The 24,259-nt window shown below is 35.2% G+C and overlaps 2 protein-coding genes and 1 long non-coding RNA gene across 5 annotated transcripts in view; all 3 read left to right on the forward strand.

The window, feature by feature from the left end:
* LOC117343882 (myoblast growth factor receptor egl-15-like) overlaps window positions 1-24,259 on the forward strand; it is a 130,356-nt gene that overhangs the window by 87,235 nt on the left and 18,862 nt on the right. For all 3 annotated transcript variants that reach the window (XM_033906429.1, XM_033906428.1, XM_033906430.1), the window contains one exon: window positions 5,801-6,061. In XM_033906429.1, coding sequence (XP_033762320.1) covers window positions 5,974-6,061 — 88 coding nt within the window. In that variant the 5' untranslated portion in view covers window positions 5,801-5,973. The remainder of the gene's footprint in view (window positions 1-5,800; window positions 6,062-24,259) is intronic.
* On the forward strand, window positions 6,445-10,440 carry LOC117343884. Its single transcript, XR_004536094.1, has 2 exons — window positions 6,445-9,684; window positions 10,233-10,440. It is a non-coding gene; the product is annotated as an uncharacterized LOC117343884 (long non-coding RNA).
* LOC117343883 lies at window positions 14,474-16,281 on the forward strand. The gene is made up of 2 exons (XM_033906431.1): window positions 14,474-15,699; window positions 15,784-16,281. Exons 1-2 carry the CDS (start codon window positions 14,807-14,809, stop codon window positions 15,896-15,898), a joined length of 1,008 nt encoding a protein of 335 aa, XP_033762322.1. The 5' UTR covers window positions 14,474-14,806; the 3' UTR covers window positions 15,899-16,281.

The raw sequence follows: 24,259 nt of genomic DNA on the forward strand, positions 1-24,259 counted from the left end.
TTGTAGATTTTCTCTCAAAAGTACTGTCTCAGTATTCTAGACAATTCATTTGAGAAAAAATTGTACAGAAATTTTTTCTACAAGATTTTGAATTGATCCCTGCTCAACACAAGCTACAGGTCTGATACACTACGATGTCAGGATTTTAGTCTTCAAACTTCAATTAATTTTTCATTTGAAAATTCTGTTTAATTTGGAAATTGGTCTATCTGCAGAAATTGTCTCGAAGCAGAACTATCCTGATCACAAGACCGGTGTTCAGCTGTATAATTATATACATATTTATAGAGGAATGTGGTTTGTGTTGTGGTAGTTACCGACGTCAATTATGTAAAATCAATTAAATATCACATGGAAATACATATTTATGTATCTATTTCCTGTCAAACGTGTGATTAATAATTGTTATATATCTGATCATTAATTCTGAATTTTAACTTATAATAAGTGTCCCTGTCTAAAGCACACTTCAGATCTAAAAGTACATCTTAATGAAAATGCTGATGTGTATATATAAACCTCTCTGTGATAAAATCGGCCACAAACTCGATAAGTCCAAACACTCTCCGCCACAATAATACATAATTTAACCGTCTACCTGATTAAACCTATTTCTTTCACCCAATTGATTGGGTAAATATCTGTACTTAGGACAAATAGGCCAAAATGGTCAACATCACCGCCAATGTAATCAGAACAGCGGTCAGTGGCGATCATTCTGCCAGAACTTTCACATTAGTAACAATTTTTGACTTGTACCTCGAGTCTCAACTCATGATGGTCTATGGCACCAAATTAAATTGAATTTTCAAGAAACAGTACCAAATTGACTTACCAAGAAATGGTACCAAATTGACTTACCAAGAAAAGGCACCAAATTGACCTACCAAGAAAAGGCACCAAATTGACTTACCAAGAAACAGCACCAAATTGACCTACCAAGAAAAGGCACCAAATTGACCTTCCAAGAAAAGGCACCAAATTGACCTACCAAGAAACAGCACCAAATTGAACTACCAAGAAACAGCACCAAATTGACCTACCAAGAAACAGCACCAAATTGACCTACCAAGAAAAGGCACCAAATTGACTTACCAAGAAACAGCACCAAATTGACTTACCAAGAAACAGCACCAAATTGACCTACCAAGAAAAGGCACCAAATTGACTTACCAAGAAACAGCACCAAATTGACTTACCAAGAAACAGCACCAAATTGACTTACCAAGAAACAGCACCAAATTGTCTTGCCAAGACCAAATTTTCTTGCCAAGAAATATCACCACAAATTGTCTTGCCAAGAAACAGCACCAAATTAACTTTAAAAAACACAGCACCAAATCGACTTAGTTTAAGAAGAAATACCTAAAGCTGGTACTGGTACACCATTGCAGCCTCCATAATAAAAGACTTACAATTTCGAAACAGGTACTTCTATGATTTAAAACTCCATTTTCCCACCCTTGCATTGATCCCCTATATAACCATATCCCCGACCCTTTGTAAAACTATATTAACTTCAACACTGAACACACTTTCATAAAGCAGCTGAAAGGGTATTTGTTTACTACACTACTTCCGGTCTATAGACAGCCTTGGCAGGATGAGCGTGTCTGATAATTGGCATATTCTTTGGCAGAAAGCTAATTGTTACTTTGAAATTTTAAAATTTATAATAGTATATTAATCATTTAGACATCTTACTAGCCATTGTAAGAATTGCACTAATGCTGGTTTTGATGAGCTTAGGAGGGGATGACAGAGTGATTATAACACCTTAATTACAGGTGAGGATGAGGATTTTACAGGTGTTTGTGATTTTGGCAGGAGATGCAATTAATGAATAAATTAGCGGCGATAGGAAAGGAATAGTTTTGTTCATGAAGTTAACCTAGAAGATATGTATAGTGTTCTAAAACAAAAAAATTCTGAAAAATGAGAACTTTTCGGCAAGGTCATTCTCTATAAATTTGTACATGACACACACCGTACTTTCGTTTATCGGGTTTGTACCAGTTGTTCAGGTACGAATCCCATCTACTCATAATGGAACATGATGAACAAGAGCAGAACTGAACTGGTTCACAAAAATTGGTTCGTTTCTGAATCGTATGTAACACTTTGGATCCATGATGGCAGAACTGTACATGTGATGCTTCATTCATATTACATGTAATTTTTGTTAAAAACAAGATGGACGATCTTCATTTGCTTTTATGAAATGGTATAAATTATATATTTAAATATATGATGAAATTATTCAGGTATTAGTTTTACATTTGTTACCTGATCTTTGACAGAGAGTTCCTTGTGACAATTCACAGTCCATTCCATTAGTGCAACATTTCCTGACCTGCTGACCTTGACCTTTGACCTACTTTAAAAACATTAATTCTGAATTTTAACCCTATGTTGTCTTCTGACAAATATTGTTACGTATGTTTGAAGCGTACCTTTAGTAGAGACGCCGCAATAATGGACACTCCTGTATAATTCAATGGCGTGCTGTACCTATTTTCGACACAAGAGAAATATTCCCTACCTAATTAAACACCACATCCTTTGTTTAAAGCACTCAACCAACAAGAATTAGATACATTAAGACCAATGACGTATTATAAATATTTAAGTCTATGTCAATAATTGTCAATTAATAGAAAGCTAACAAACTCCTTTTCCTTGATATCGATGTTTTCCCTTTGAATGAGAACGTCTGATGAGCAATGCACTGTGATGTCGCCATGGTCTGCTGATAATTGAATTAATGCAATTCAGGGAAAATCTGGCATGAAACTTTAGTGGACAATGTGGAATTAAAAAAATTGATTATTATTGTTTGTGTAGTGATTGAAATAATCCATAAACAATCTGTGACTAGTGTTGCATATTATAGGACTCGTCAGTCTCTCCAAATTCCCGATTGATCGAGATGGATTTGGTCATGTTCCGGTGATTGTGACCACATGATTTCCAGTGTAACAGATCTGATGCGCTCGGGGACGAAAATTATCTGATGTACTTGGGGACGAAGAAAACAAGTCAATTTACCAGTCAATAAATGTCCTGTCCTTCGGGTTCTGAACTGACGAATTTCTCCTGATCATGAAATAATGTTAAGCAAACTCGGTCCTTGATATCTATACTGACAGCTGGTATATATATGCTGCAATTCAGGGTAAATTATATTTGGCAGTACTGTATATAGTACATGTACTATGAAATAAACTTAAATTTGTATCTAACATCAAATAAATTTATTTTTATCAAACATCAAAAGACATGGGTGCAGGCCTTAAAATTAACAGCAATGAGTTATTTCTGTCTTGCGATATTCCATTCAATAAAAAAAAAAATAGCCAAGTGAAATCAAACTCAGAAGATATCTGAATAATAATTCAGACACGGCTTTGCTCTTAGCCAGAATTCATATTAATCAAACAGTTTTCTCCTACAACTGAAATTATTGTGATATTTGCAGGAAATTAGATCAATTTCGAAATTTAAGTTAGTCAAGGAAAAAAAAAACATGGATGTTTTATCTAAATCAGGTGTTAATTAATCAGCCTGAAGAGAGCATTTCTCTCCAGGTTTGTCAATCGGATCTCTACTGCCATCAATATTAAAATAACAGATGAGGAGAATGTTTTCAGAGATAATGTATAGTCATCACATTTCCACAATACTCTGTTGTACCTGGTTAACACAACACTTCTGTAACACAGATTGCATCACCTTATTTCATCAAAAATTTGGCATGTTTCATTTTCCAGGGATACTGTGTCATAAATACAAGAATATAATGAGGTCTTAATTAAATACAGGCAGTAACTGATCATGACCATCCAAGGGTACTGGTTCACCATGGAGACAAATCCATAGACATTTCATTTTGAGATCAGACTTAAATCTTAGCTATATTATATGATAAACTGCAAAATTGTTTTCAATCAATCAAATATTACAGTTTGATTTTTTCATTCATGATTTAAGATTGATTAAAAAACTGAAAGTTTATGTATACAAATATTTGAGGAAAACCTTCAATATGTGCTGAAGGATGAAAAGTTGCAATTTTCTGCTGCAGGTCATGATCATGATATTTGCTGGATAAACCTATTTTGTACTAATGACGAAGCTGTTAAGGTCAACCATATGTTTCCATGTCAAAGTTAAAATTCTTAAGATAGCTCAATCATCTTTTATACTGGTTTACAGGTCAGAGTTTGAACTCATATTTGACTAAATGCATTTTACATATGGAGAGTTGAAAATCATATGCTGAAAATCAAGTCATGCGAAAGGCTGAACCTGACTTCTTAAAGGTCAGGGTCATCTAGCATCATTTGTCAAAGGTCAAGGTCATCTTTCCTCATTTTGTCAAAGGTCAAGGTCATCTAGTCTTGGTTGTTAAAAGCCTAGGTCACCTAGCCTCATTTGTTAAATCTAAAGGTCAAGGTCATTAAGCCTCGTTTGTCAGATATTAAGGTATTATTGAAAATGTAATATAGTGTTCATATATAACTATGTAGACATTTATTAAAAAAAATGCCAGAAAATGTAAACAGCACTATATTATCACCATTGTACTATGAAATTGCACTTTCTGGAAATTCTCTTTGGGTTTTGTCACGGAAGATATGCTTGTTCTCAAGTGAAGTACATGTTCGCAGCAGGAAGACGGGGAACCATGTTGTATGATTTATACTGTCGTTTATGCTTCATATAGAGTTGGTGTCATAAAGCGTGCAGGCTGATAAATAATGAAAAATTGGCGCTGTACCTAAACAAAAAGCACAATATTGATTTTAGGGGTGCAATTTATATGGAATTGTGATGGGGAGGTTTATATCCAAAATGTGACAAACAGCATTTACTTCAGATGTTCTAGTGGAAACTCAACACAGATTTACAAGTTTTCCTGTTTTGTCACGAAACTTACACAGATTTTTGGAAGATGGAGAGAGAGATATGTAAAGATGGGAAATTAAAAAAAAAAAAAAATGGAAGAAAATTTATTAATTTATAGAATGTTTTAATGTATATATTTATATATATCAATATCACAAACTGCTGGGCTTTACCCAATACAAACATAACTATGCTTAATTTATTTCATAACAGTTTTAAAACAAGTTATATCAACTAATTATATAATACTTGAATCTTTTCTGAAGTTTAATCTAGAGCATTTATTGAAAAAAATCCTGTTGAATTTATTACTATTAATTGTATAGCTAACTGTTCTATAACTCTCAAAATGAGGTACTGTAAGCTTACATATTTTAGTGGTTATCATATTTTAGCTGTAATCATGTTTTAGTGATAATCATATTTTAGTGCTTTTCACTCTAAAAGCATTAATATTGCACTACTAAATTCCTACAGAAAATGTTATAATGTGCTAATTCTTCATTGTGCTAATTTGTTATAATTTGGAAATGCATGAAAATTATAGCGCGCCAAAATTAATGTGTCAACAGTAATATACCTGTAGATATAACGTATTGTACTGCTGAAAATCTTTGTGTTAAATGTTGGACTTCAGTTTCATGGAGTTTCCACAAATTACCTCACAAAAATGATCTAAGCAATTACATTCTGGTGTGGCTGGTGTTATTCAGTGGCCTGTGGCTGGTGTTATTAGTGGCCTGTGGCTGGTTATTAGTGGCCTGTGGCTATACCGCTGAAGCAGCATGCTGATGATAGAGTAATTGCTTTGTTATCAAGATGTACACCTTCATGTTTTGATGAAAATCAAAGTCGCTTTACTTTAATAAATGTTAATAACTATATCTTTCAGATCATCTGGCATTCAGAAGCAGACAGTCAACCAATAGAAAAGACAATGTGTAGACTAGCGTGTTTACATCCAGAATGAAATTTTTTGGAACTGTCGGATAATTCATTGGAATAACTGCAAAAGGATTCCCCGGGAAATTTTACCACTTACATCATTCCGGACCGGTTGACAAGATGAAGTTGAGACACTGTGATCTGTTGTCTGTAATGACCGTCCTATATACTTTTGTCATGTTGGCATCATGTGCAAAAAAACAAAAAGGTAGGTCATATATACTGTATATTGAAAACTTCCATTACAGTTTTTAGGACCATTGGAGTCAGCCTGGTCCTGGGACCTTGTAAGTATATATCGTGTGTGTCATGTTCCGAAGCAGTCATTGTCATTGATCCCTGATCATGATAGCTGCTGGCCTTTCAGCGGGCAAAATTCAATTGTACAAACGTCTATCCTAGAGTACTTAAATTCTTGACTTAAAAACAATTCACTTATATAGTATACATGATAATGTGCCTTCAAATTTGGATCTCTTGGAATACTGGACAGGTCTAATTTTCAGTTTCAAAAGGGAGAAGTTGAAGCACATATTAAGAATTCAGCTAAAGAATTTTTAACTGAACTTGAGGGCTGATAGCGAGTCTCACTGGGGAATACAAAAATGGCATTTTCCTCGCCCCAAAGGGAATTATTAACATTTTCTTGAAATATTATCTTCGGGGCGAGGAGAATGCCATCAAGTTCTGAAGAATCACATTATATTCAGGAAAATGACATTGTCCTTAAAAAATGCCTCTGGTCCGAGGAAATTGACATTTTTGTCTGAGGAAATTGCCATTTTCCCGTCACGCCTGAGTGCTGCCAGGGTTTACCTGTGCAGCGGCGAGACGGCTAGCTAGCAGCACACGGCCGACCAGCTCGTTATCGACACACGTGTACGATTGACAACGCGGCCGACCACTACTGCATGTCGCGTAATCGGGCTTTACATGGAATGAAATCCTAAAATAAAAAAAGCTGTAACAACCATGCTATTAATAAACGTATCCGATATTTGCCTTACCTTTCTTATTTTAAATGGCACGGTTCGGTTCACGGTATTTTTTATCTGGCATCACGGTACGCTCATGATTCGGGCCGTCTCCGATTTTCTGCGCGGTAATTTGTATCGCCCATTTAAGTTTGATTTATATAGAAACTTTTCTGGATCCGTGTTCAAAACAGGCGGTTTAAATTCATTTTAAATCGTTTCAGAATCAAAATTGTCGAGGCGAAGTGTTCCCGATCTACTGTCAGGAATCCTGTATTTTGATTGGCTGATGACGACTCACAGATCTAGGTTATTTCCTAACCTGAATAATGTTTCTCGCTGCTGCATTAAAGGCGTATTTTTGCTACAGATCGTACGGCGTACACCAATCATGCTTATCCTGCGTAAATCCCGGAGCCCTCCACACTTGACCCCGACAGGATAAACTAATGGGGCACGCTGTAAATGATACGTATCGTACCGTGAGACAAGTATCTACGTATCGTAGCCATCGTGGAGGAAGCGTATCGTTACAGCCACATGATATTGATAAACATATCTAATATTTGCCTTTTCAAGTCTGATTTGTAAACTACAAAGAATTACCACTAAGATGTATTTTACAGCCAAGGGTTCATCTCGTATAGATTGATATTTGTAGGCTGGTTTACAAGGTTTCAAGGTTTTATTGATATCACTTGACACACTAACGTGTGTAACAAGAGATCACATATATATACATAATAACAATGATACATGGCGTAAAGCTATACAATCTTACTATGTTCTATGCAATAAAAAATTGTGATAATTACAAAGAACTTTAAAGAATTTCAAAATTTTACCGATTGTTTGAGTGTACTACCCATCGACAGCCATGCTCATTTCTGGCAAAAAACACACTTAATTGATTTTATTTGAGTATAAATACAGATTTAAAATGAAGACATTTTTTAAAAGATTCGCATTGTTTATTCAGATCACTATGACTTAAGGTTGGTTAAAATAAAAAAAAGATATATTACGAATAGATTATGTGACGTTTTTGATGTTTGTGTAACATTGAAGATAGTAGGTAAAATGACCTCAAAGGCTATTGAGATTGATTCCTTATAATTAGCATTATATTAGAAAGTGCCCAAATGCATTGCTGAAAGTCATAATTACGTAATCTATTATTAGTAGTGGTACTACAAACGTCCGTATTCTGCGCAATATAGAATGCCGATGTATTTATTGCAATGAATTTTGCGGGATTTTTTTTTCGAGTAAACACTAGTGCTTTTTAAGGAGACTGCGTGGCCCTTAAAAGGGCTGTGATGGGTGGGTGGCCTTTTTATGATAATACCTATCTGCCTCATCGTCTGGATTGCATTTTCTATACTTTTTGTGAAGGCGAACTCCATCGTTACTGTCAGATGTGTGCCGTTCCTGCGTCGAATGACATTGGTAGTGTCATGTCTCCAAATCTTCTACTGTAAACTTTGGTTAGTATTTTTTTTAGTAGAGACGCTTTCTTGTTGTAGTGTCGATCGTGACGCGGAAATAATCCGGCCTGAATGAATACAGCGCTGTATGCGGGAAAGTCACATTCGACGTAATGATGTCCAAGTGTTGGTAGCTTTAGTCCGTAATAACGTGAAACCATATTGTTTATAAAGTTACATAACTATAATTCTATTTTTCAATTTGTCATTCTCATTACAAAATTTGAAACGAAAACCATTGAAGCAGATATCTGGACAAGTGAACGTACATGATGGACAGATGAAGAGATTGAAAACAATGGCATACCAAAGTAAGTCCCATAAACTAAATGTAGTAGAGTGATTTAATGTAGTTTTTAATAAAATATATAAAACATTGATGCTGTGTTGTTTTGTTATATATATATACATGTATATGTATGCATGTATAGAAGACCAGTATGCAGTATTTTACCTGTAATATGCCCAACATGTACTTTAATTTGAATTTTCGAATGCAGTGGAACCACGAGAAATCTTCGAGTTATCGGGACAGAAAGACAAAAGTGGGTATATTTTAAGACACTGACCATGAATTATATTTATCCTTCAGTGCTTAGCAAACATGGTAGAATTGACGTTTTATCCGATTTAATAGACAGCGCTGACCGGCGACTGTTTCATTTCTAAACGTAGATTAGTTCCGCTTGAGCGAGCGGGTAGATGAATTGTTGACTATCGTGTGTACTGTTATCGGCGACCGCCTTAAATCTCTATAAAAACCGCCCAATGGGGAGGCAGACAAATCGTCACTATAGAACGGTTGCTTAAGTTATAGTAATTGAATGACTAGACGAGTGTATCACGAGATATTTCGGTGGGCGGTTACGAGATCGCGTAGCGAACGAGTAACGCCCACCGAAATATCGAGTGTACACGAGTCTAGGACATTCAATAAAATGGCTTGTATCATTGCCCGTCCATCGGCTGTCATTAAACTTCTAAAAACCAATCAGAATTGTCTCGGGTTTCTGAGTGAATTCCCCGCCAAAAACAATCAACGATCAATTAGGAGTACATTTCCCGCCAAAAACGTTATCAGTTACATGTAGTTCAATGCGCACCCGACTTTGTAAGCAGCAGGATGTCAACCCCTTCAGCTAGCTTAATGGTCAGTTTAAAGCACAGGGATTTCCTTTCATTACAAGGGGATGATTTTGACGACATTGTGTTATCTCAAGCATTCAAGGATATAGAAAACGAAGTGAAAGTTTTTGATGGGATTTCCGACATGTCGCTGACACCTAACGGGAAGGGGATGCAAAACATATTTAAGAGGACTGGAATACACCACATTACCAGCAAGAACAGACATTATTACAACCAAGAAGGTAAGTTATTTCTTAAATAAATGAGATAACGGTAAAGATGAAAATCAAATAATTCTTCAAACCCGATTTTAAAAATTATCTATTTGGATGGTACATAGGGACGTCGGGATTTCGCACGACACTAAATATTTAGCAAATAATCATTCACATTCTGAAATCACGTTAAAAAAAGGAGTAATCAATGAATAAAAAATATATTGCTCGATAACCCCAAAACGAGTCCCTGTGCTGTGGCCCTATTGATTCAGCATGAACATGTAGTTTATTTAAATCAATTTGACCTAGATCGATTATGATTTAATGATTTCAAAAGTTACTTGATTTCAAGTAAATTCATTTTTCTATAATGTTTTGTCATTAAAAAACTTGAATTCTATGAGAATATATTAGATTGGTTTTTTTTCGAGATGCGAGTTATGTCTGATATTTCGAGAATCTTTTTTTAAAACCTTTCTAAACCATGTCTAATACGACAACTTGTTAGCCCATCCTACCATGTCTTTAGGATAACATCTAGTAATAACTTGTTTTCCCCCACTGACTTGCAGGTGACCGATGTATTCCGGAGTACTTTGATATGTACAATGATGTTTATACAGGAGACTTCTCGGAGGAACCCCCATTTGTTATGGAAGTCAGGTCGTCGGTGTAAACAAACCAAAACAACATGTGAAAGTGAAAGGAAATTACACACAACTTACACTATTGTACAAATGCGGCGAACTGGACAACTGTTACGCGTTATGTTAAATTTGTGAACAGGGAATATACATAATATTTGTAACCAAACATGTTTTTTTTCAAGTTTTAATAACACCTATGTACTACAGACCCTATTCGGCATTGATACAAAAACATCGAGATCGCTGTAAACACTTGCGCTTGACCAGAAAAAAATCAAACGTTACAATGTTTATTTTACTCACCTGTATGTAATTGGGTCTTAAAACGACCAACAGCCACATAATTATTTCAATACAATGATTAATAAAAAAAATGTACGGTTATTACAATGTTCAAGCCCAGATAGGCCTAGATAATCTGATCACTTGTGTATTAATCCGTCACAGCGCCACCTAGGAAGGGCGATCACACGTAACGGTAAAACCAAAATCCGGCACATGTTGGCTTGTTACGAACAATGAAGGACTGGATGTTTATTTTACCATCCGGTCAGTGCAAAGTTTTCTAAGAGATTAATAGCCATTCTACTCACCTGTGGATACACTGGTCAGTAAACAAAAGATCGATAATTACGTATACACACGCAAATGGCCAGTTTGACACGAATTACTGTAAGCTGTTCACGGCTCGGTGCACCAGGTAAATTTTTAGACACGACCAACTGGTCATAATTGTGGGGGTAATTAACGTTAATTAGTGGTCGTTGGGACTGCACAAGGTGGTCGTAATACGGAATAGCGGGGTGGTCGTAATAGTGAAGCGACCAATACAAAGATATAGAGAGAAAAAATCGGGACTGAAAAAAAAGTGCCCGTAATAGCGGGGTGGTCGTAAGGTGAGGTTTCACTGTATAATATATAGAGGACACGGCCTTCAGCTTTAATTTTCTGTGATCGGATTGACATGAGGACACTGAAGTTTAATAATTACATTAAATAGAACTAATCTTGACTTTTTGCATAGACAAATTGGAAATGATTGTATGCCTTGAAGTTTTTGTTTCATTAAAGTTGAAAATTACGGAAATAAACTAATGGTTCTGTGAGTTTTTGACTGTATACGTTGCTGTATACCTTCGGTAGCCAATAACATCCAAATTTGGGGAGTTAGTGTACACTTTGATGTACAACAACTTCCTAGTATGTGAAGTTATTGGACAACTAAGCTCCGCCTCTTAACTGGGTATTGGGATTTATTGTACACGCAACTTCACAGGAAAAATAGGTAGACCATGATACACACTTACTGTTCATAAAACTGATAATACTGATTTATACTTTTTGTGTTGACAATCAGGGTAAGTTCATGCAAGGCCAGTATCGTTTCTTTATTATAACAAAATTATTAACGCAAATCCATATAAAAAGATATTTAAACTTTAATTTAAACCTTTTAGTTATAGGCTGTAATAATTTGAATAATGATTTAATTAAACATTGAAATAACTTCCCTATAATGAAATCTGCATAAATGGTTATATCTGCATTGCTAACTAAAACATCATTTAAAACTTACTGAAATCAATGCTGTAAATAGACCCCTGTGGAGAACCTATTTAATTGAAATGCAGAGGGACCTCACCAGGTGTTCCGATTGACACACCTGATGACCAATTTTCACTTATGCCTCCGGGTATAGAAGAAGTGGTGGTAGGCCGATCTTCACGACTCGGTGCACAAATATAATAAAGTGGAGTCTCTAATCCAACTTGTAGCTCTAGTCTGCCTTAGTTTGTTGCCAATACCAATAGTCTTTTTTTTTTGTCTATCAAACATGGTCTTTTTTTCTTTTATTTTATCAGTCATTTTATCAATCGAGTTTTAAACAATAATAATGTTCATTGATTTAAAGGAAAGTTATTAGTTTAAAAGATCCACATGACCCATAACGTGAACAGGTTACTTTGATTCATAATAAGAAAGATAAGATTCCGTTTTCAGAAAATGCAGATGTCAATTAACAAATGCTGCATGCATTGTACAGTATATTACTCTCCGATTGGACAGCTAGTATATACTATTCACGACTGTCTAGGTCCAAGCTCATTTAATTTATTGACGTTTTAAGCATTTATTTTAAACATTTACAGATTTCAGATTTTATTGATCACTATGAAATCACACATTTCTTACTTCCAATTTTAATCCGGAAGATTTTCAACAACGTGGAGAGAAGTTCGGGTCAGTCATCCGTGTCGACAACTGATCAGCTTGCCCGCTTACACGTTGTCAAAGCAACCGCTGCGAGGTCTTGGCCCCAGGCATTTACCTGTGCAGCTCAGTTTTTGTAACGGTACTTTGTTTTTCACTACTTCGATTTTAATGAACGGATTATAGACTGGCCCTGTTTTTGTTTCAAACCTTAAGCAACTGATAACTAGGGTATCAACAAATGCTATTCCGTAGTTAGAACGAGTCCATAAAAACATACGCAACCAAGATAAGATTATTATTGATCTGGAGTAAACATCACAAAACACCTTTGTGCCACTTTTACATTCTGTAGGGTAATGATTACGTAAATGTACAGTAGCGGGACGTAGCTCATGTGTACTGTTTGAAGGTAACCATGACTAGTCCTTACCCTAAATGATGGTCCTCTTTAAATATCGTTTATTTAAAATTGTAGAAGGAATGAAACGTAAACCAAAACAATAATAAAAAAAAGAAACATGTCAAATTGATATTCACAAAAACATACCAAATCATTGATGAGTTGTCAATTAAACGTTTCCAAGTGTATGTAATCAAGGGAAATATCGCGTCCTCGACAAATTTCTTCACAAAGTCCACGAAATTCAGCAGTCCGGAAAACTCGTAATCCAGACGGTTTGTGCTGGGACCAACAGTGTCCGGATTATCTTCGGTCTATTGTACTGTAATTATTGGGTCATGCATTTGATCCGATGAAGGAATTATGGTATGTGTTTTAGTGGACAATGGATTATTGACGTTTATAATGTATTGGATGTGTAAGAATACGACATGTTTAAGTTTTTAATTGTATTTAAGGATAAATATTGTGTAGATTGTTTAGAACATTGTTTTATGATATAACCTTATGTAGTATCTTCATCTCAATCTTATATTTCTAGATATGTCTTTCTTCCTACCACTTTCTTTGTTTTTTTTTTGTGATCATAAATATAATGTTTCGCTTTCACTATCTTTGTAATATGAATTTTAGGGAAAGGGATTTTATAAGTTGGTAAAAATCTTTTGCCATATCCAATTGTGTGTAAACGATGATATATATATCTTAAGATAAGAAAAATATATAAAGAGGGTTGGTCATTTCCCGCTTATCCTGACCTAGGCCACCGATAGTCTGGACTAAACAATCAATACCATATGAAATAAAGTAAAATTGATACATTAAATATGAATTTTACACTACCCATCCATATATGCCTGTTGTCGTCGCTGCAGTTCATTTACGTTTTACCGTGAATGATACGGGGTAAATCGGTTAAGTTATGATTTTGACTTTTTTTTATGTAAGTGGAAATTTTCTATCTCAGCATTAAAGTAATCAACAGACAAGCACGATAAGTGTGGTGTTGTAGGAATATCCGACACACACAACGCCAATTGACGGGTATTATTTATGTTCAAAGATGAGTCAAGAATCCACTTAGATAGCATTTACGGCCGTAGCAGGACGTATCGTCGTGTATGAGAGAGATTCTGAGATATCTGCGTCGAAGGACGACGTTCTCTTGGTGGTTGCAGTGTCATGGCTTGTGGAGAGATCACTGCCCATGGGATCTCTGCCCATGGCAGAACTTCTCTTGTAAGGCACAGGTATAATTTCACTGAAATTCAATACAGAGATATAATGATTAATCATTGTACAACATGTTGTGCCCTTCATCCGTGCCCAAAAATGTTAAGTTACGCTACAGCAAGACAAGGAGACATTTCAAGTGCAAGTTATTCTGAGTAAGAAATAGAACGCATAAACTAACGAACCGGATATTTTCAATATTACGAGTATTGGAATCCAAAACAATAAGAAAAACAATACAATGTAATTCCAGTAACAGTAATAATCAGAAAATTACAAGAAATAACGTAAACAGGGTCCATGCCTGTGGTACAAAATTTCTAAATTGGGTATACGGGGTAATTTCTTAAAAACAGTGAAATCTCTATATAATTCAGTAAAATCATGTGTCTTGCTAAACGGGAAATGCTCAGATTTCTTCTCAAATGAGGTCGGTTTATTTCAAGGGGAAATTTTATCACCATTACTTTTTTCCCTGTTCATTAATGATTTTGAAAACTACTTTATTGAAAACGAGGCCCCAAGTTACGATTTCGGAGAACTGAGTCTCTTTCTCCTGTTGTATGCAGATGATCTTGTACTGATTTCCGAATCAGTCGAGGGATTGCAAAGCCTTTTGGATAATTTAAGGTCTTACTCAGATAAATGGAAAATGACAGTTAATACAGATAAAACAAAAATCGTAGTTTTTCGGAAGGGCGGTAAAGTCAAAGATAACGAAACATGGACATATAACGGTATAAATATCTCAGTGGTAGACCAGTTCTGTTATTTAGGATTTCTTCTTAAGTTTAATAATAAATTTAACTTTATGTCTAAGCATTTAGCCGAACAAGGTCGTAAAGCTCTTTTTGCCCTACGTTCAAAGTGTAATAATTTGAACTTAAATATAAAAACTATGTTGCATTTGTTTGATACTTATATTAGCAGTATTCTTTGCTATGCCTGTGAAGTATGGAGTACTCATAATGCTTTGGAAGTTGAAAAGGTACATTTAGAATTTTGTAAAAACTTACTGGGCGTTAAAAAATCTACCTGTAACGCTATGATTTATATCGAACTTGGGCGACTCCCACTGAAGAATATGCAACTTAATAGAATGTTAAAATTTTGGTTTAAATTGTTGAATTCTGATAATTGTATACTAAGAGAGGCTTACAACTTGCTCTACATGGAAATTGAGAAAGAGAATCCAAAACAGAATTGGCTCTTGCATGTGAAGCACAAATTATTTGAACTTGGATTTGGATATATATGGTTACGTCAGTTGCCTTCTGATTTTGTTTATATGCCTATTATAAAAGAAAGAATTAATGACCAGGCCTCTCAGACATTGTTTAACTCATTACATATGTCGAGTAAATGTGATCTATACAAACATATGGTTAATAAAGTAACACTGCAATTCTACCTCACCAAATCATTACCAAGTCAATTGAGAAAAATGATAACAAAATTGAGACTTTCAGCACACAATCTAGCTATAGAATCAGGAAGGTATAGGAATATTCCCAGGTGTCATAGGTATTGCATTAACTGTAATTCTTTAGAAGTTGAGGATGAATTTCATTTTTTACTCGTATGTCAAAAATATTCAACTCTTAGAGGAAAATATATAAAAAAATATTTTTGGAAAAAACCTTCAGTCTTCAAAGTAATAGAATTACTGAACACAAATAGTCTTAAAGAATTGAATTTGCTAGGAAGATTTATCAAAGAAGCTTTTAGTTGCAGAATTGTGTAAATATACTCAGTTTGTGTAGGTGTTGAGTTTTGATGTAACACGTTATTGCATAATAGTGTGCTTATACATTGTTGAACCTCCCGGTGTCCGTCTGTCGTGTTTACCAAATGGTATTATCTGATACTTTTTTTCCATGTCTCTCTGACTGACTGTTATAGAAGTTCTCCTAGAATCCTTATTCTGTAACAGTGTATTATAATTAGTATCAATTCTGTGATTGGGCGCAGCCCTTGTAAGATTAAGTGGTTACAATGTATTTTTTTTTTGCTGATGTTGCCAGTAGACAATATGGTTGATTAATATTCCTCATAATATAGTACATATGTCGGTTAATCGGTTTCCGTATTAAATTATAATAAGTCAATTACGTTTTGTAATTTTACTATAATTCATGTTGTATTCATATATATATATATACATATATAAATACATGTATATTAATTTATGTACTGATGGGTCATAGACCTAAAGTCAATAAATGAATTGAATTGAATTGAATGCCTATAATCATGACTAACATAATATTACCGTGACGTGAAATGGCGTGGATATTGAAAAAAAAAACCAGTATTGATTTTTACGCGATATGAAACTTGTCTTTATGTGAATTAAAGCATACCATGACCCATAACGTCAATCGATGGAAAAGACGCCTTGAAAATGCAATATTCTGTGCCATTTTACGTCACGGTTATGTTTGTCACATTAATAGACCTTGTCCCTATCATTTCAAAGAGTTAACGATTGTCTACTTGAGTACACATTTAAAACACAACCCGTCTCGTAGACGAACATTTTCGTGTAAAATACAATACATGCACCATATTTTTTATTTGAGTTTCAAACATTTATACATATGTATACGTTTTAAGTACAATAAATTACAGGAAATAACGTTCAAAATGATGTCCTGTATCCAGCTTACGCTGAGGGGCTTTTTCATTAACGCACCAAACAAAATCGCATTCATCTTATGGCCGGGCGACAAACCTCTTAAAAACGAACACGGGAATCACTGGCTGACATTAAATCTTTATTTCAATTCTCTCTTTCACAAGATTATATATACAGAGAAAAACATACATGTATACATTTCCGATAAATAGCTGTGGGAAAACAATGTGGAGGCCTCCTTGGAATAAACAAGCATGATATATGTTATTCCGATGTGAACGCACTATTACATATAGGGACATTGGCATGCACATTAAGGACAAATCTTCACGTCTGCATTTATATATCTTTGTTGTTCGGAACTTCGGAATTTTATTTAGTCCCAACAAATACCAGAGACATATATATATCTATGTCTTTGCAAATACGAACCGTACACGGCGTACGTATTTTCACCCATGTTCTGCAGTAAAAAAAAAAAAATAACTACGGGACACGGCGCAATACATACAGTAGAGAAAAGAACGAACATCTTAAAAAAACTACTTTTTGTTTTCGTTCGTGTCACTGTACTGTAGAGATTTCAATTTCAGACTTTGATTCGGTCTCAACAGTGCACAATAAACTACGGAAAACTATAATGAGTAGGTCCTAGCCATTTACAAATCGGGCATGAAAAGGCAAATATTAGATATGTTTATTAATATCATGTGGTTGTAACTAGTGCTGCAACGACACGCTTCCCTCACGATACGATAGGTAGATACTTGTCTCTCGATACGATATGACGGTACAGCGTGCCCCATTAGTTGGCTCCGGGATTTACGCAGGATAAGCATGATTGGTGTACGCCGTACGATCTGTAGCAAAAATACGCCTTTAATGCAGCAGCGAGAAACATTATTCAGGTTAGGAAATAACCTAGATCTGTGAGTCGTCATCAGCCAATCAAAATACAGGATTCCTGACAGTAGATCGGGAACACTTCGCCTCGACAATTTTGATTCTGAAACGATTTAAAATGAATTTAAACCGCCTGTTTAGAACACGGATCCAGAAAAGTTTCTATATAAATCAAACTTAAATGGGCGATACAAATTACCGCGCAGAAAATCGGAGACGGCCCGAATCATGAGCGTACCGTGATGCCAGATAAAAAATACCGTGAACCGAACCGTGCCATTTAAAATAAGAAAGGTAAGGCAAATATCGGATACGTTTATTAATAGCATGGTTGTTACAGCTTTTTTTATTTTAGGATTTCATTCCATGTAAAGCCCGATTACGCGACATGCAGTAGTGGTCGGCCGCGTTGTCAATCGTACACGTGTGTCGATAACGAGCTGGTCGGCCGTGTGCTGCTAGCTAGCCGTCTCGCCGCTGCACAGGTAAACCCTGGCAGCACTCAGGCGTGACGGGAAAATGGCAATTTCCTCGGACAAAAATGTCAATTTCCTCGGACCAGAGGCATTTTTTAAGGACAATGTCATTTTCCTGAATATAATGTGATTCTTCAGAACTTGATGGCATTCTCCTCGCCCCGAAGATAATATTTCAAGAAAATGTTAATAATTCCCTTTGGGGCGAGGAAAATGCCATTTTTGTATTCCCCAGTGTCTACTTCTCCCAATAAAAGATATGTTTCCTAATAAAGGACTTTGGTGTAGAAACTTTGTTTTTCCATAAATAAAAATATTAGCACTATATGGTATTGACACTATTGTAGGCGCTTTGATATCAAACCTATCTTCTACCATGTATACGGAAGCATTACACAGTTACAGGTCAAAAAGTGTTTCCACAATATTTAATTTTACGATAATTTCTTTGTATTTTCAACTTTTTTCAATCACTTTCCCTGACTTCATTCATAGTTGTATTTTATTGATGTTTGACCTGTTGATGATTTACATATATAGTAGGGCATGGAGGCCAATATGGGAGTTTATCCACTGGTCATGCAGTCTAGCAGGAACAAATATGAATTTGGACCGAAGCGAGGCTGACCAGTCTATAAACTCCCATACTACCTGAAGAAACATGCGATATTTGTTACATGATATCAAATCTACCTAATATCACTACATAAAATGCAATATGGATCAGATCTTTAAGTATATATATAAATGAATGAAGAGTATGCAAAGGGAGATCACTCTGTCTGGTATTATGACATCACAATATATAGCATTGGTCCTCTGTCCTTTACCTCGGGCCTATATACTAAAATAGATACCTGAGCAACTACTGGAATCATATAGGAACTAAAATGAATGAGATATAATTAATATTGTGGGAACTTTGATATCAAACCTATCGTGCATACAGAAGCATAATGGACAGCTGTTTTAATAGTTTGGTTACCAAAGAGATTTACACTGCGAATCGAATCTGTGCTTAGGAATCTGTGGAAAACTCAAGCATTATATAGAGCAATGCTCTTGCAAAATACATTAATTTTAGAAGAAAGTTAAGTTGGAACAGAAATGTATGGAGTGAACCGCTTTAAGTGTAAATGTTTCTCTTCAACTAAATAATGGAATGTCAGAAGGTCACCATTGATCTTGTGAAGGTTAAATCTAATCCATTAATTCTGAACATTGGAGGTTGTATCAGCTTCCTGGGAACTTCTCCTAGTAATGATTTAGTTTAAACTTTGCAATAAACAAATTTCCTCTTTTTTTTTGGTGATATTTACAATAACACAAGAATTCCAATCTTTTTGATGTCTTCTAGAAGTCCAAGACAAGTGCAAATTTGCTTTGTCTTAAGAGTTAAAGTTGACAATACTTAATGTTGTTAGATAATTAAATTGTCCAGAATAGGATGAGTTTTAACATGGCATGTAGTATACCCACTAACCTCTGAATCTCCAGGAAGGAAAATGGCAAAAATCTATTTTGGTATGAAAATGTTGGTGGCTTTAGTGTAACAATCCAATTAAAACAATATTTTGTGTTGCTCTGCATCATCAGCATCCGTAACTTTCTGTTTTGTCAGGATGGTGACATTGCTCCTGGTGTGTCTATACTTGTACTCTATTTACTCATCCTTCTGACATTTCTTAAACAGATCGGGCATGAGTAACGGTCCTGTATGTTACTCATTTGAAGCTCCCTGATATCAACATTACTCATTGAGTCCGATTCTGCATATTTTGATAAACAGTAGTTAACTTTTTACAGAACTAAGACAAATTGAGATGAACAACTACAATGGATGCGATGTTGTGTACTCGTAACAAAAGCCTAAAGCAGAGGCGTTATTAGGAACGGAATTCCATCCTGGCCAACAAGAGTAATTAATATAAGTTAATATAACTTGTTTCGCTAATGGTTGTAAAGTGTATATAGTTTACATGGGAATATTACCAGAATTAGGCAATACTTGTGTTAAGGCAGCAGGTCACCTTACTAGCTCAGGCTCAGGAATTTCCTTTTAGCCTGGTGGTATACGTAGAATGCATGTTTACATAGTGACAGGTTACTGGTTTGAGCCCCAGCGTGGGCAAGATATGTTTCATTATACCTTAACGCCTATATTACGCTAATAACAGAATACAGAATATATTCATATGTACCAAATTAATTGTTTCCAAATCAAATCATCCTATAAATTATTCCCCTTGACTGGAACTCTCCTGTCAGGGAGGTACATATACTTCAGTTATTTGGCGGATCCATGCCAAGGTCGTCAATGCCTATAAGGTATTATGGGATAAGTAAGTTCGCGCTCCACTGAACCTTTTATCATTGGCCTGATGAATTCACATCCCCGAAAATAACCTGCAGCAAAATCCGTATTTCTACAAAAAACTAATATCGGACTTGACAGTTGACCCGGTCATATACCCAGCTATAATAAGGTAGATTCATATTTCCGAAGATGGAATAAAATCTACATTTTAAAGCCGTACATATGTAGCCATTACAACGAAAGGTATCTTGTGTCAGGTTATTCAGGGCTACATTATGTCCTGTTGATATATATTTTTGGTGAGGAGCTTCGTATATATACCATATGCAGTGAAACCTCTCTATTATTAAGACTGCCTGGAGTCTGAGTGAAAGTGGTCTTAATAGCGGAATGGTCTTAATACAGAGGTGGACCACATCAACCTTTGACCTTCCTCATCATTACAAGTGCTTTAACTTATAATCAGTAATTACTTTTCCTTATATATTTAATCAGTAATTAAATTATCTTCTATCATTTTAGTCCCCTAGTTAATTACAAATTGAGGGTGTTATAGGTTTGTCTGTTATTGTATACGTATACATCATATTCAGTATAATCTGTCATCTGTGATGCCTGGATTTTTGGATGACAGAGTTACGGCCCTTTGTTTATGACTCCTTTAATGGTTCTCTGGAGGAAGATGCCTATGAAGGCTTCTCACAATATTTTGCCCCGTTAAAAATGTGTTCTAGTACTTTCCTCTATTGTGATTTTCTTCTCATTGCAGTTAACATTGTCTTAATCCTATTGCTCCTGTTCATTTTCAATCCAGTTATCTCCCCTTGTTATCATATTTCCCTTTAATACAGACATGTCCCCCTTTTGTAGTTAATTCACATGATGACGAGAAGAAAACCTGTTGATATTTTTGTAAAACTTATATTTTTACTGAATGAACCTGCAACAGGATGACTCAAGTAGTGTACTAGAAAGCCTGATATCTTGTTTGCCTGTTTATACCAAATCCTCGGAGGCTTCTATCAAAATCCCGACTAAGCTCAGAATGTACTACAGTGATTACATTCTAGTCTAAAAAATAGAAATCTTCGTCCATTTTATCAGGTCGGAACACTAAGTTAAGATAAATTACTGAAAAATATTAATATTTATAGTTTATTTAACAGATCTGTTGTGATATTTTAAATTATAATCAGATAATGAGAGGAAGTGTAATTTTAATATCAAATTAAATTATTATTGAAATTATATACATAATGTAAATTTTGAAGGAATAATCATGAATCATTTCTGTTAAGAAAACACTTCAAAAATAAATTTTAAATTTTAAAGTTCCACTTAAAAATCTAGAAAGGAAGCGAGGCACTCTTATCACAAGTACAGAAAAACTATGGTGTAAGGATTCTGTTTTGTAGAATCATATATCAGTTTATGAGAAGGCAGAACTTTTTTTTTCATTTCTTATAGTTTATTTTAAGAAGACACAAGGAAAGATAACATTTGTATGCTACCAATTTCACACCATAAAATCTCAAAAAGTCGAATTTGGGAGAAGGAAAAAAGAAATAAAATTGGGAATTAGATGCAGAAACATGTACATTTCTCCCGGAGTTATCGCTGTGCCAATCATGAATGATAGAAACTCACAGAAACTTAAATCCAGCTATACCAGAATGCCTCTTTCAAGATCTCAAAAGTTGTAGGAAAAGAAATTAAGTTGAGTTAAGTAATCATTACTGTGAATCAGAGCAGCATCTTATCAGTGCTTGGCAGGGATGGGGACCTGAGTGCTTTTCTTTGTAAGTGTCATTCTACGAAGAAATCTAATGGCGTCTGTATCACCGGCTTTCAGGCCAGCACATTTAGGCTGAACCTCTGATCCTGGCCGACATTTTTCATGTTATTTTGAAACATGCATTTGTGTGAACTGATACAGGATTTTCTCCATCATCTTTTAAAACATTCCTGCTGTCATTATTTCATCATTCATTATACTGACAGTATCATTGTTGCTATGGTTACGTAATTTTGACTTTATCAGAGGAGATTAGCTTTCACCACTTGATCAGTATACAAAATTTTGTTTCCATGGTAACCAATAGTTGTGTTAGCCATCATCTATATATAAAATTATTTTTCCATGGTAACCAAGAGTTGTGTTTGCCATCATCTCTCTACAAAATTTATTTTCCATACAAATTCTGTTTCCATGGTTACCAAAAATTGTGTTAGCCATTATCAGTATACATAACTTCATTTCCATGGTTACCAAGTGTTTTATTTAAGCTGTCATCAAATTGAAATTGTCATGTGCATATCATTGAGTTTTGGCCTTTTCTCCAAAATTTACTTTTATTACCATAGCAGCATTATACCTTGGACATCATTTCACCACCATGCATGGTTAGCCATCATCTATATACAAAATTCTGTTTCCATGGTTACGGATTCAGAATGTTTTGTTAGAAAAAAAAAGATATTCAAAATACATATATTTGTTGTCGCGACTACATGAGTTAATTTGTCATCATTTGTGTATCGTAATTGACAAGGAGACTAAAGGTTGCTGTGTCTTTTAGTGTATTTCTGTTGCCATGGTTACATAATTCTATCTAACCTATTATGTAATATTGTAGCCATTATTTCAAATAACTGTCTGACTACTGATTTTCTCATCTCCATACATGTCTTACTAACAGAATGTACACATTTTATACAATCTTCACCCTTGGACTCTGAAAGGAAAATAATAAAAACTGTAATAAAAAAAGAAGAATTGCATTCAATGTTAGAATTATGATGTCACAACCACAAAGCTATAGTTATATACATAACTGGAAGCTCGCTGTAGATGAGTCAAGGTGTCCAGTTTTGAGTCGTGGCATCCAGTCTGAGTTGCGGTGTTCTTTCTAAGTTGCGACGTCCATTCTGAGTCGCAGCATCCAGTCGGAATTGTGGCGTCCAATTTGTTTGTGCTAGCTAGTCTTATTTACTTTGACCACAATTTATTGAAACCAACAAAATGTCAACTTAAAGTGACATAGATGTGTTTAATATCCATTGGTGATATGAATTGTGAGATGACATTATGGTTAAAGTGCCATATTAGTTGTAGCTGTCCTGTATCTATAGTATAATAATTACCTCTCTAGGGATGAGCTTTCACTATTTTTGTTTTTGTGAAATCATTTGTTTCTTTTTCTTCTTTTTCTTTTGATTCCACAGAAAATATGCAGTTCAAATAGTGCCTGTTTTGGTTTTATCTTCAGTCAATTTGCTGTAAATGTTCTGATGTTAAATCATGTTAGCTGACATCCTGTCCCCAAGGACTCTTTCGGTTACATTTGATTTCTAATGGATATATACAGCACTTAATGTGACATAATTTTATCCCTAGCTGTCCCTCAGCATACAATATCTCCAATCATATGATATATAAATCTGACAGGGTTCCAGTGACTCTAGTTTTAAACCATTCCCTATGAACTGTTAGGGAGAAAGTAGAATGGCCGTCGTTTCTGTAAGTTGGGGATGAAGTACTGTATTAGGGAGATGATAGAATGGCCGTCGTTTCTGTAGGTCGGGGATGAATGGTAGTCGTCGTTTCTGTAGGTTGGGGATAAAGTACTGTATAAGGGAGATCGTAGAATGGCCGTCGTTTCTGTAGGTCGGGGATGAAGTACTGTATAAGGGAGATGGTAGAATGGTCATCGTTTCTGTAGGTTGAGGATGAAGTACTCTATAAGGGAGATGATAGAATGGCTGTCGCTT

This window comes from Pecten maximus, chromosome 15, assembly GCF_902652985.1.
Source record: "Pecten maximus chromosome 15, xPecMax1.1, whole genome shotgun sequence".
NCBI lineage: Eukaryota > Metazoa > Mollusca > Bivalvia > Pectinida > Pectinidae > Pecten > Pecten maximus.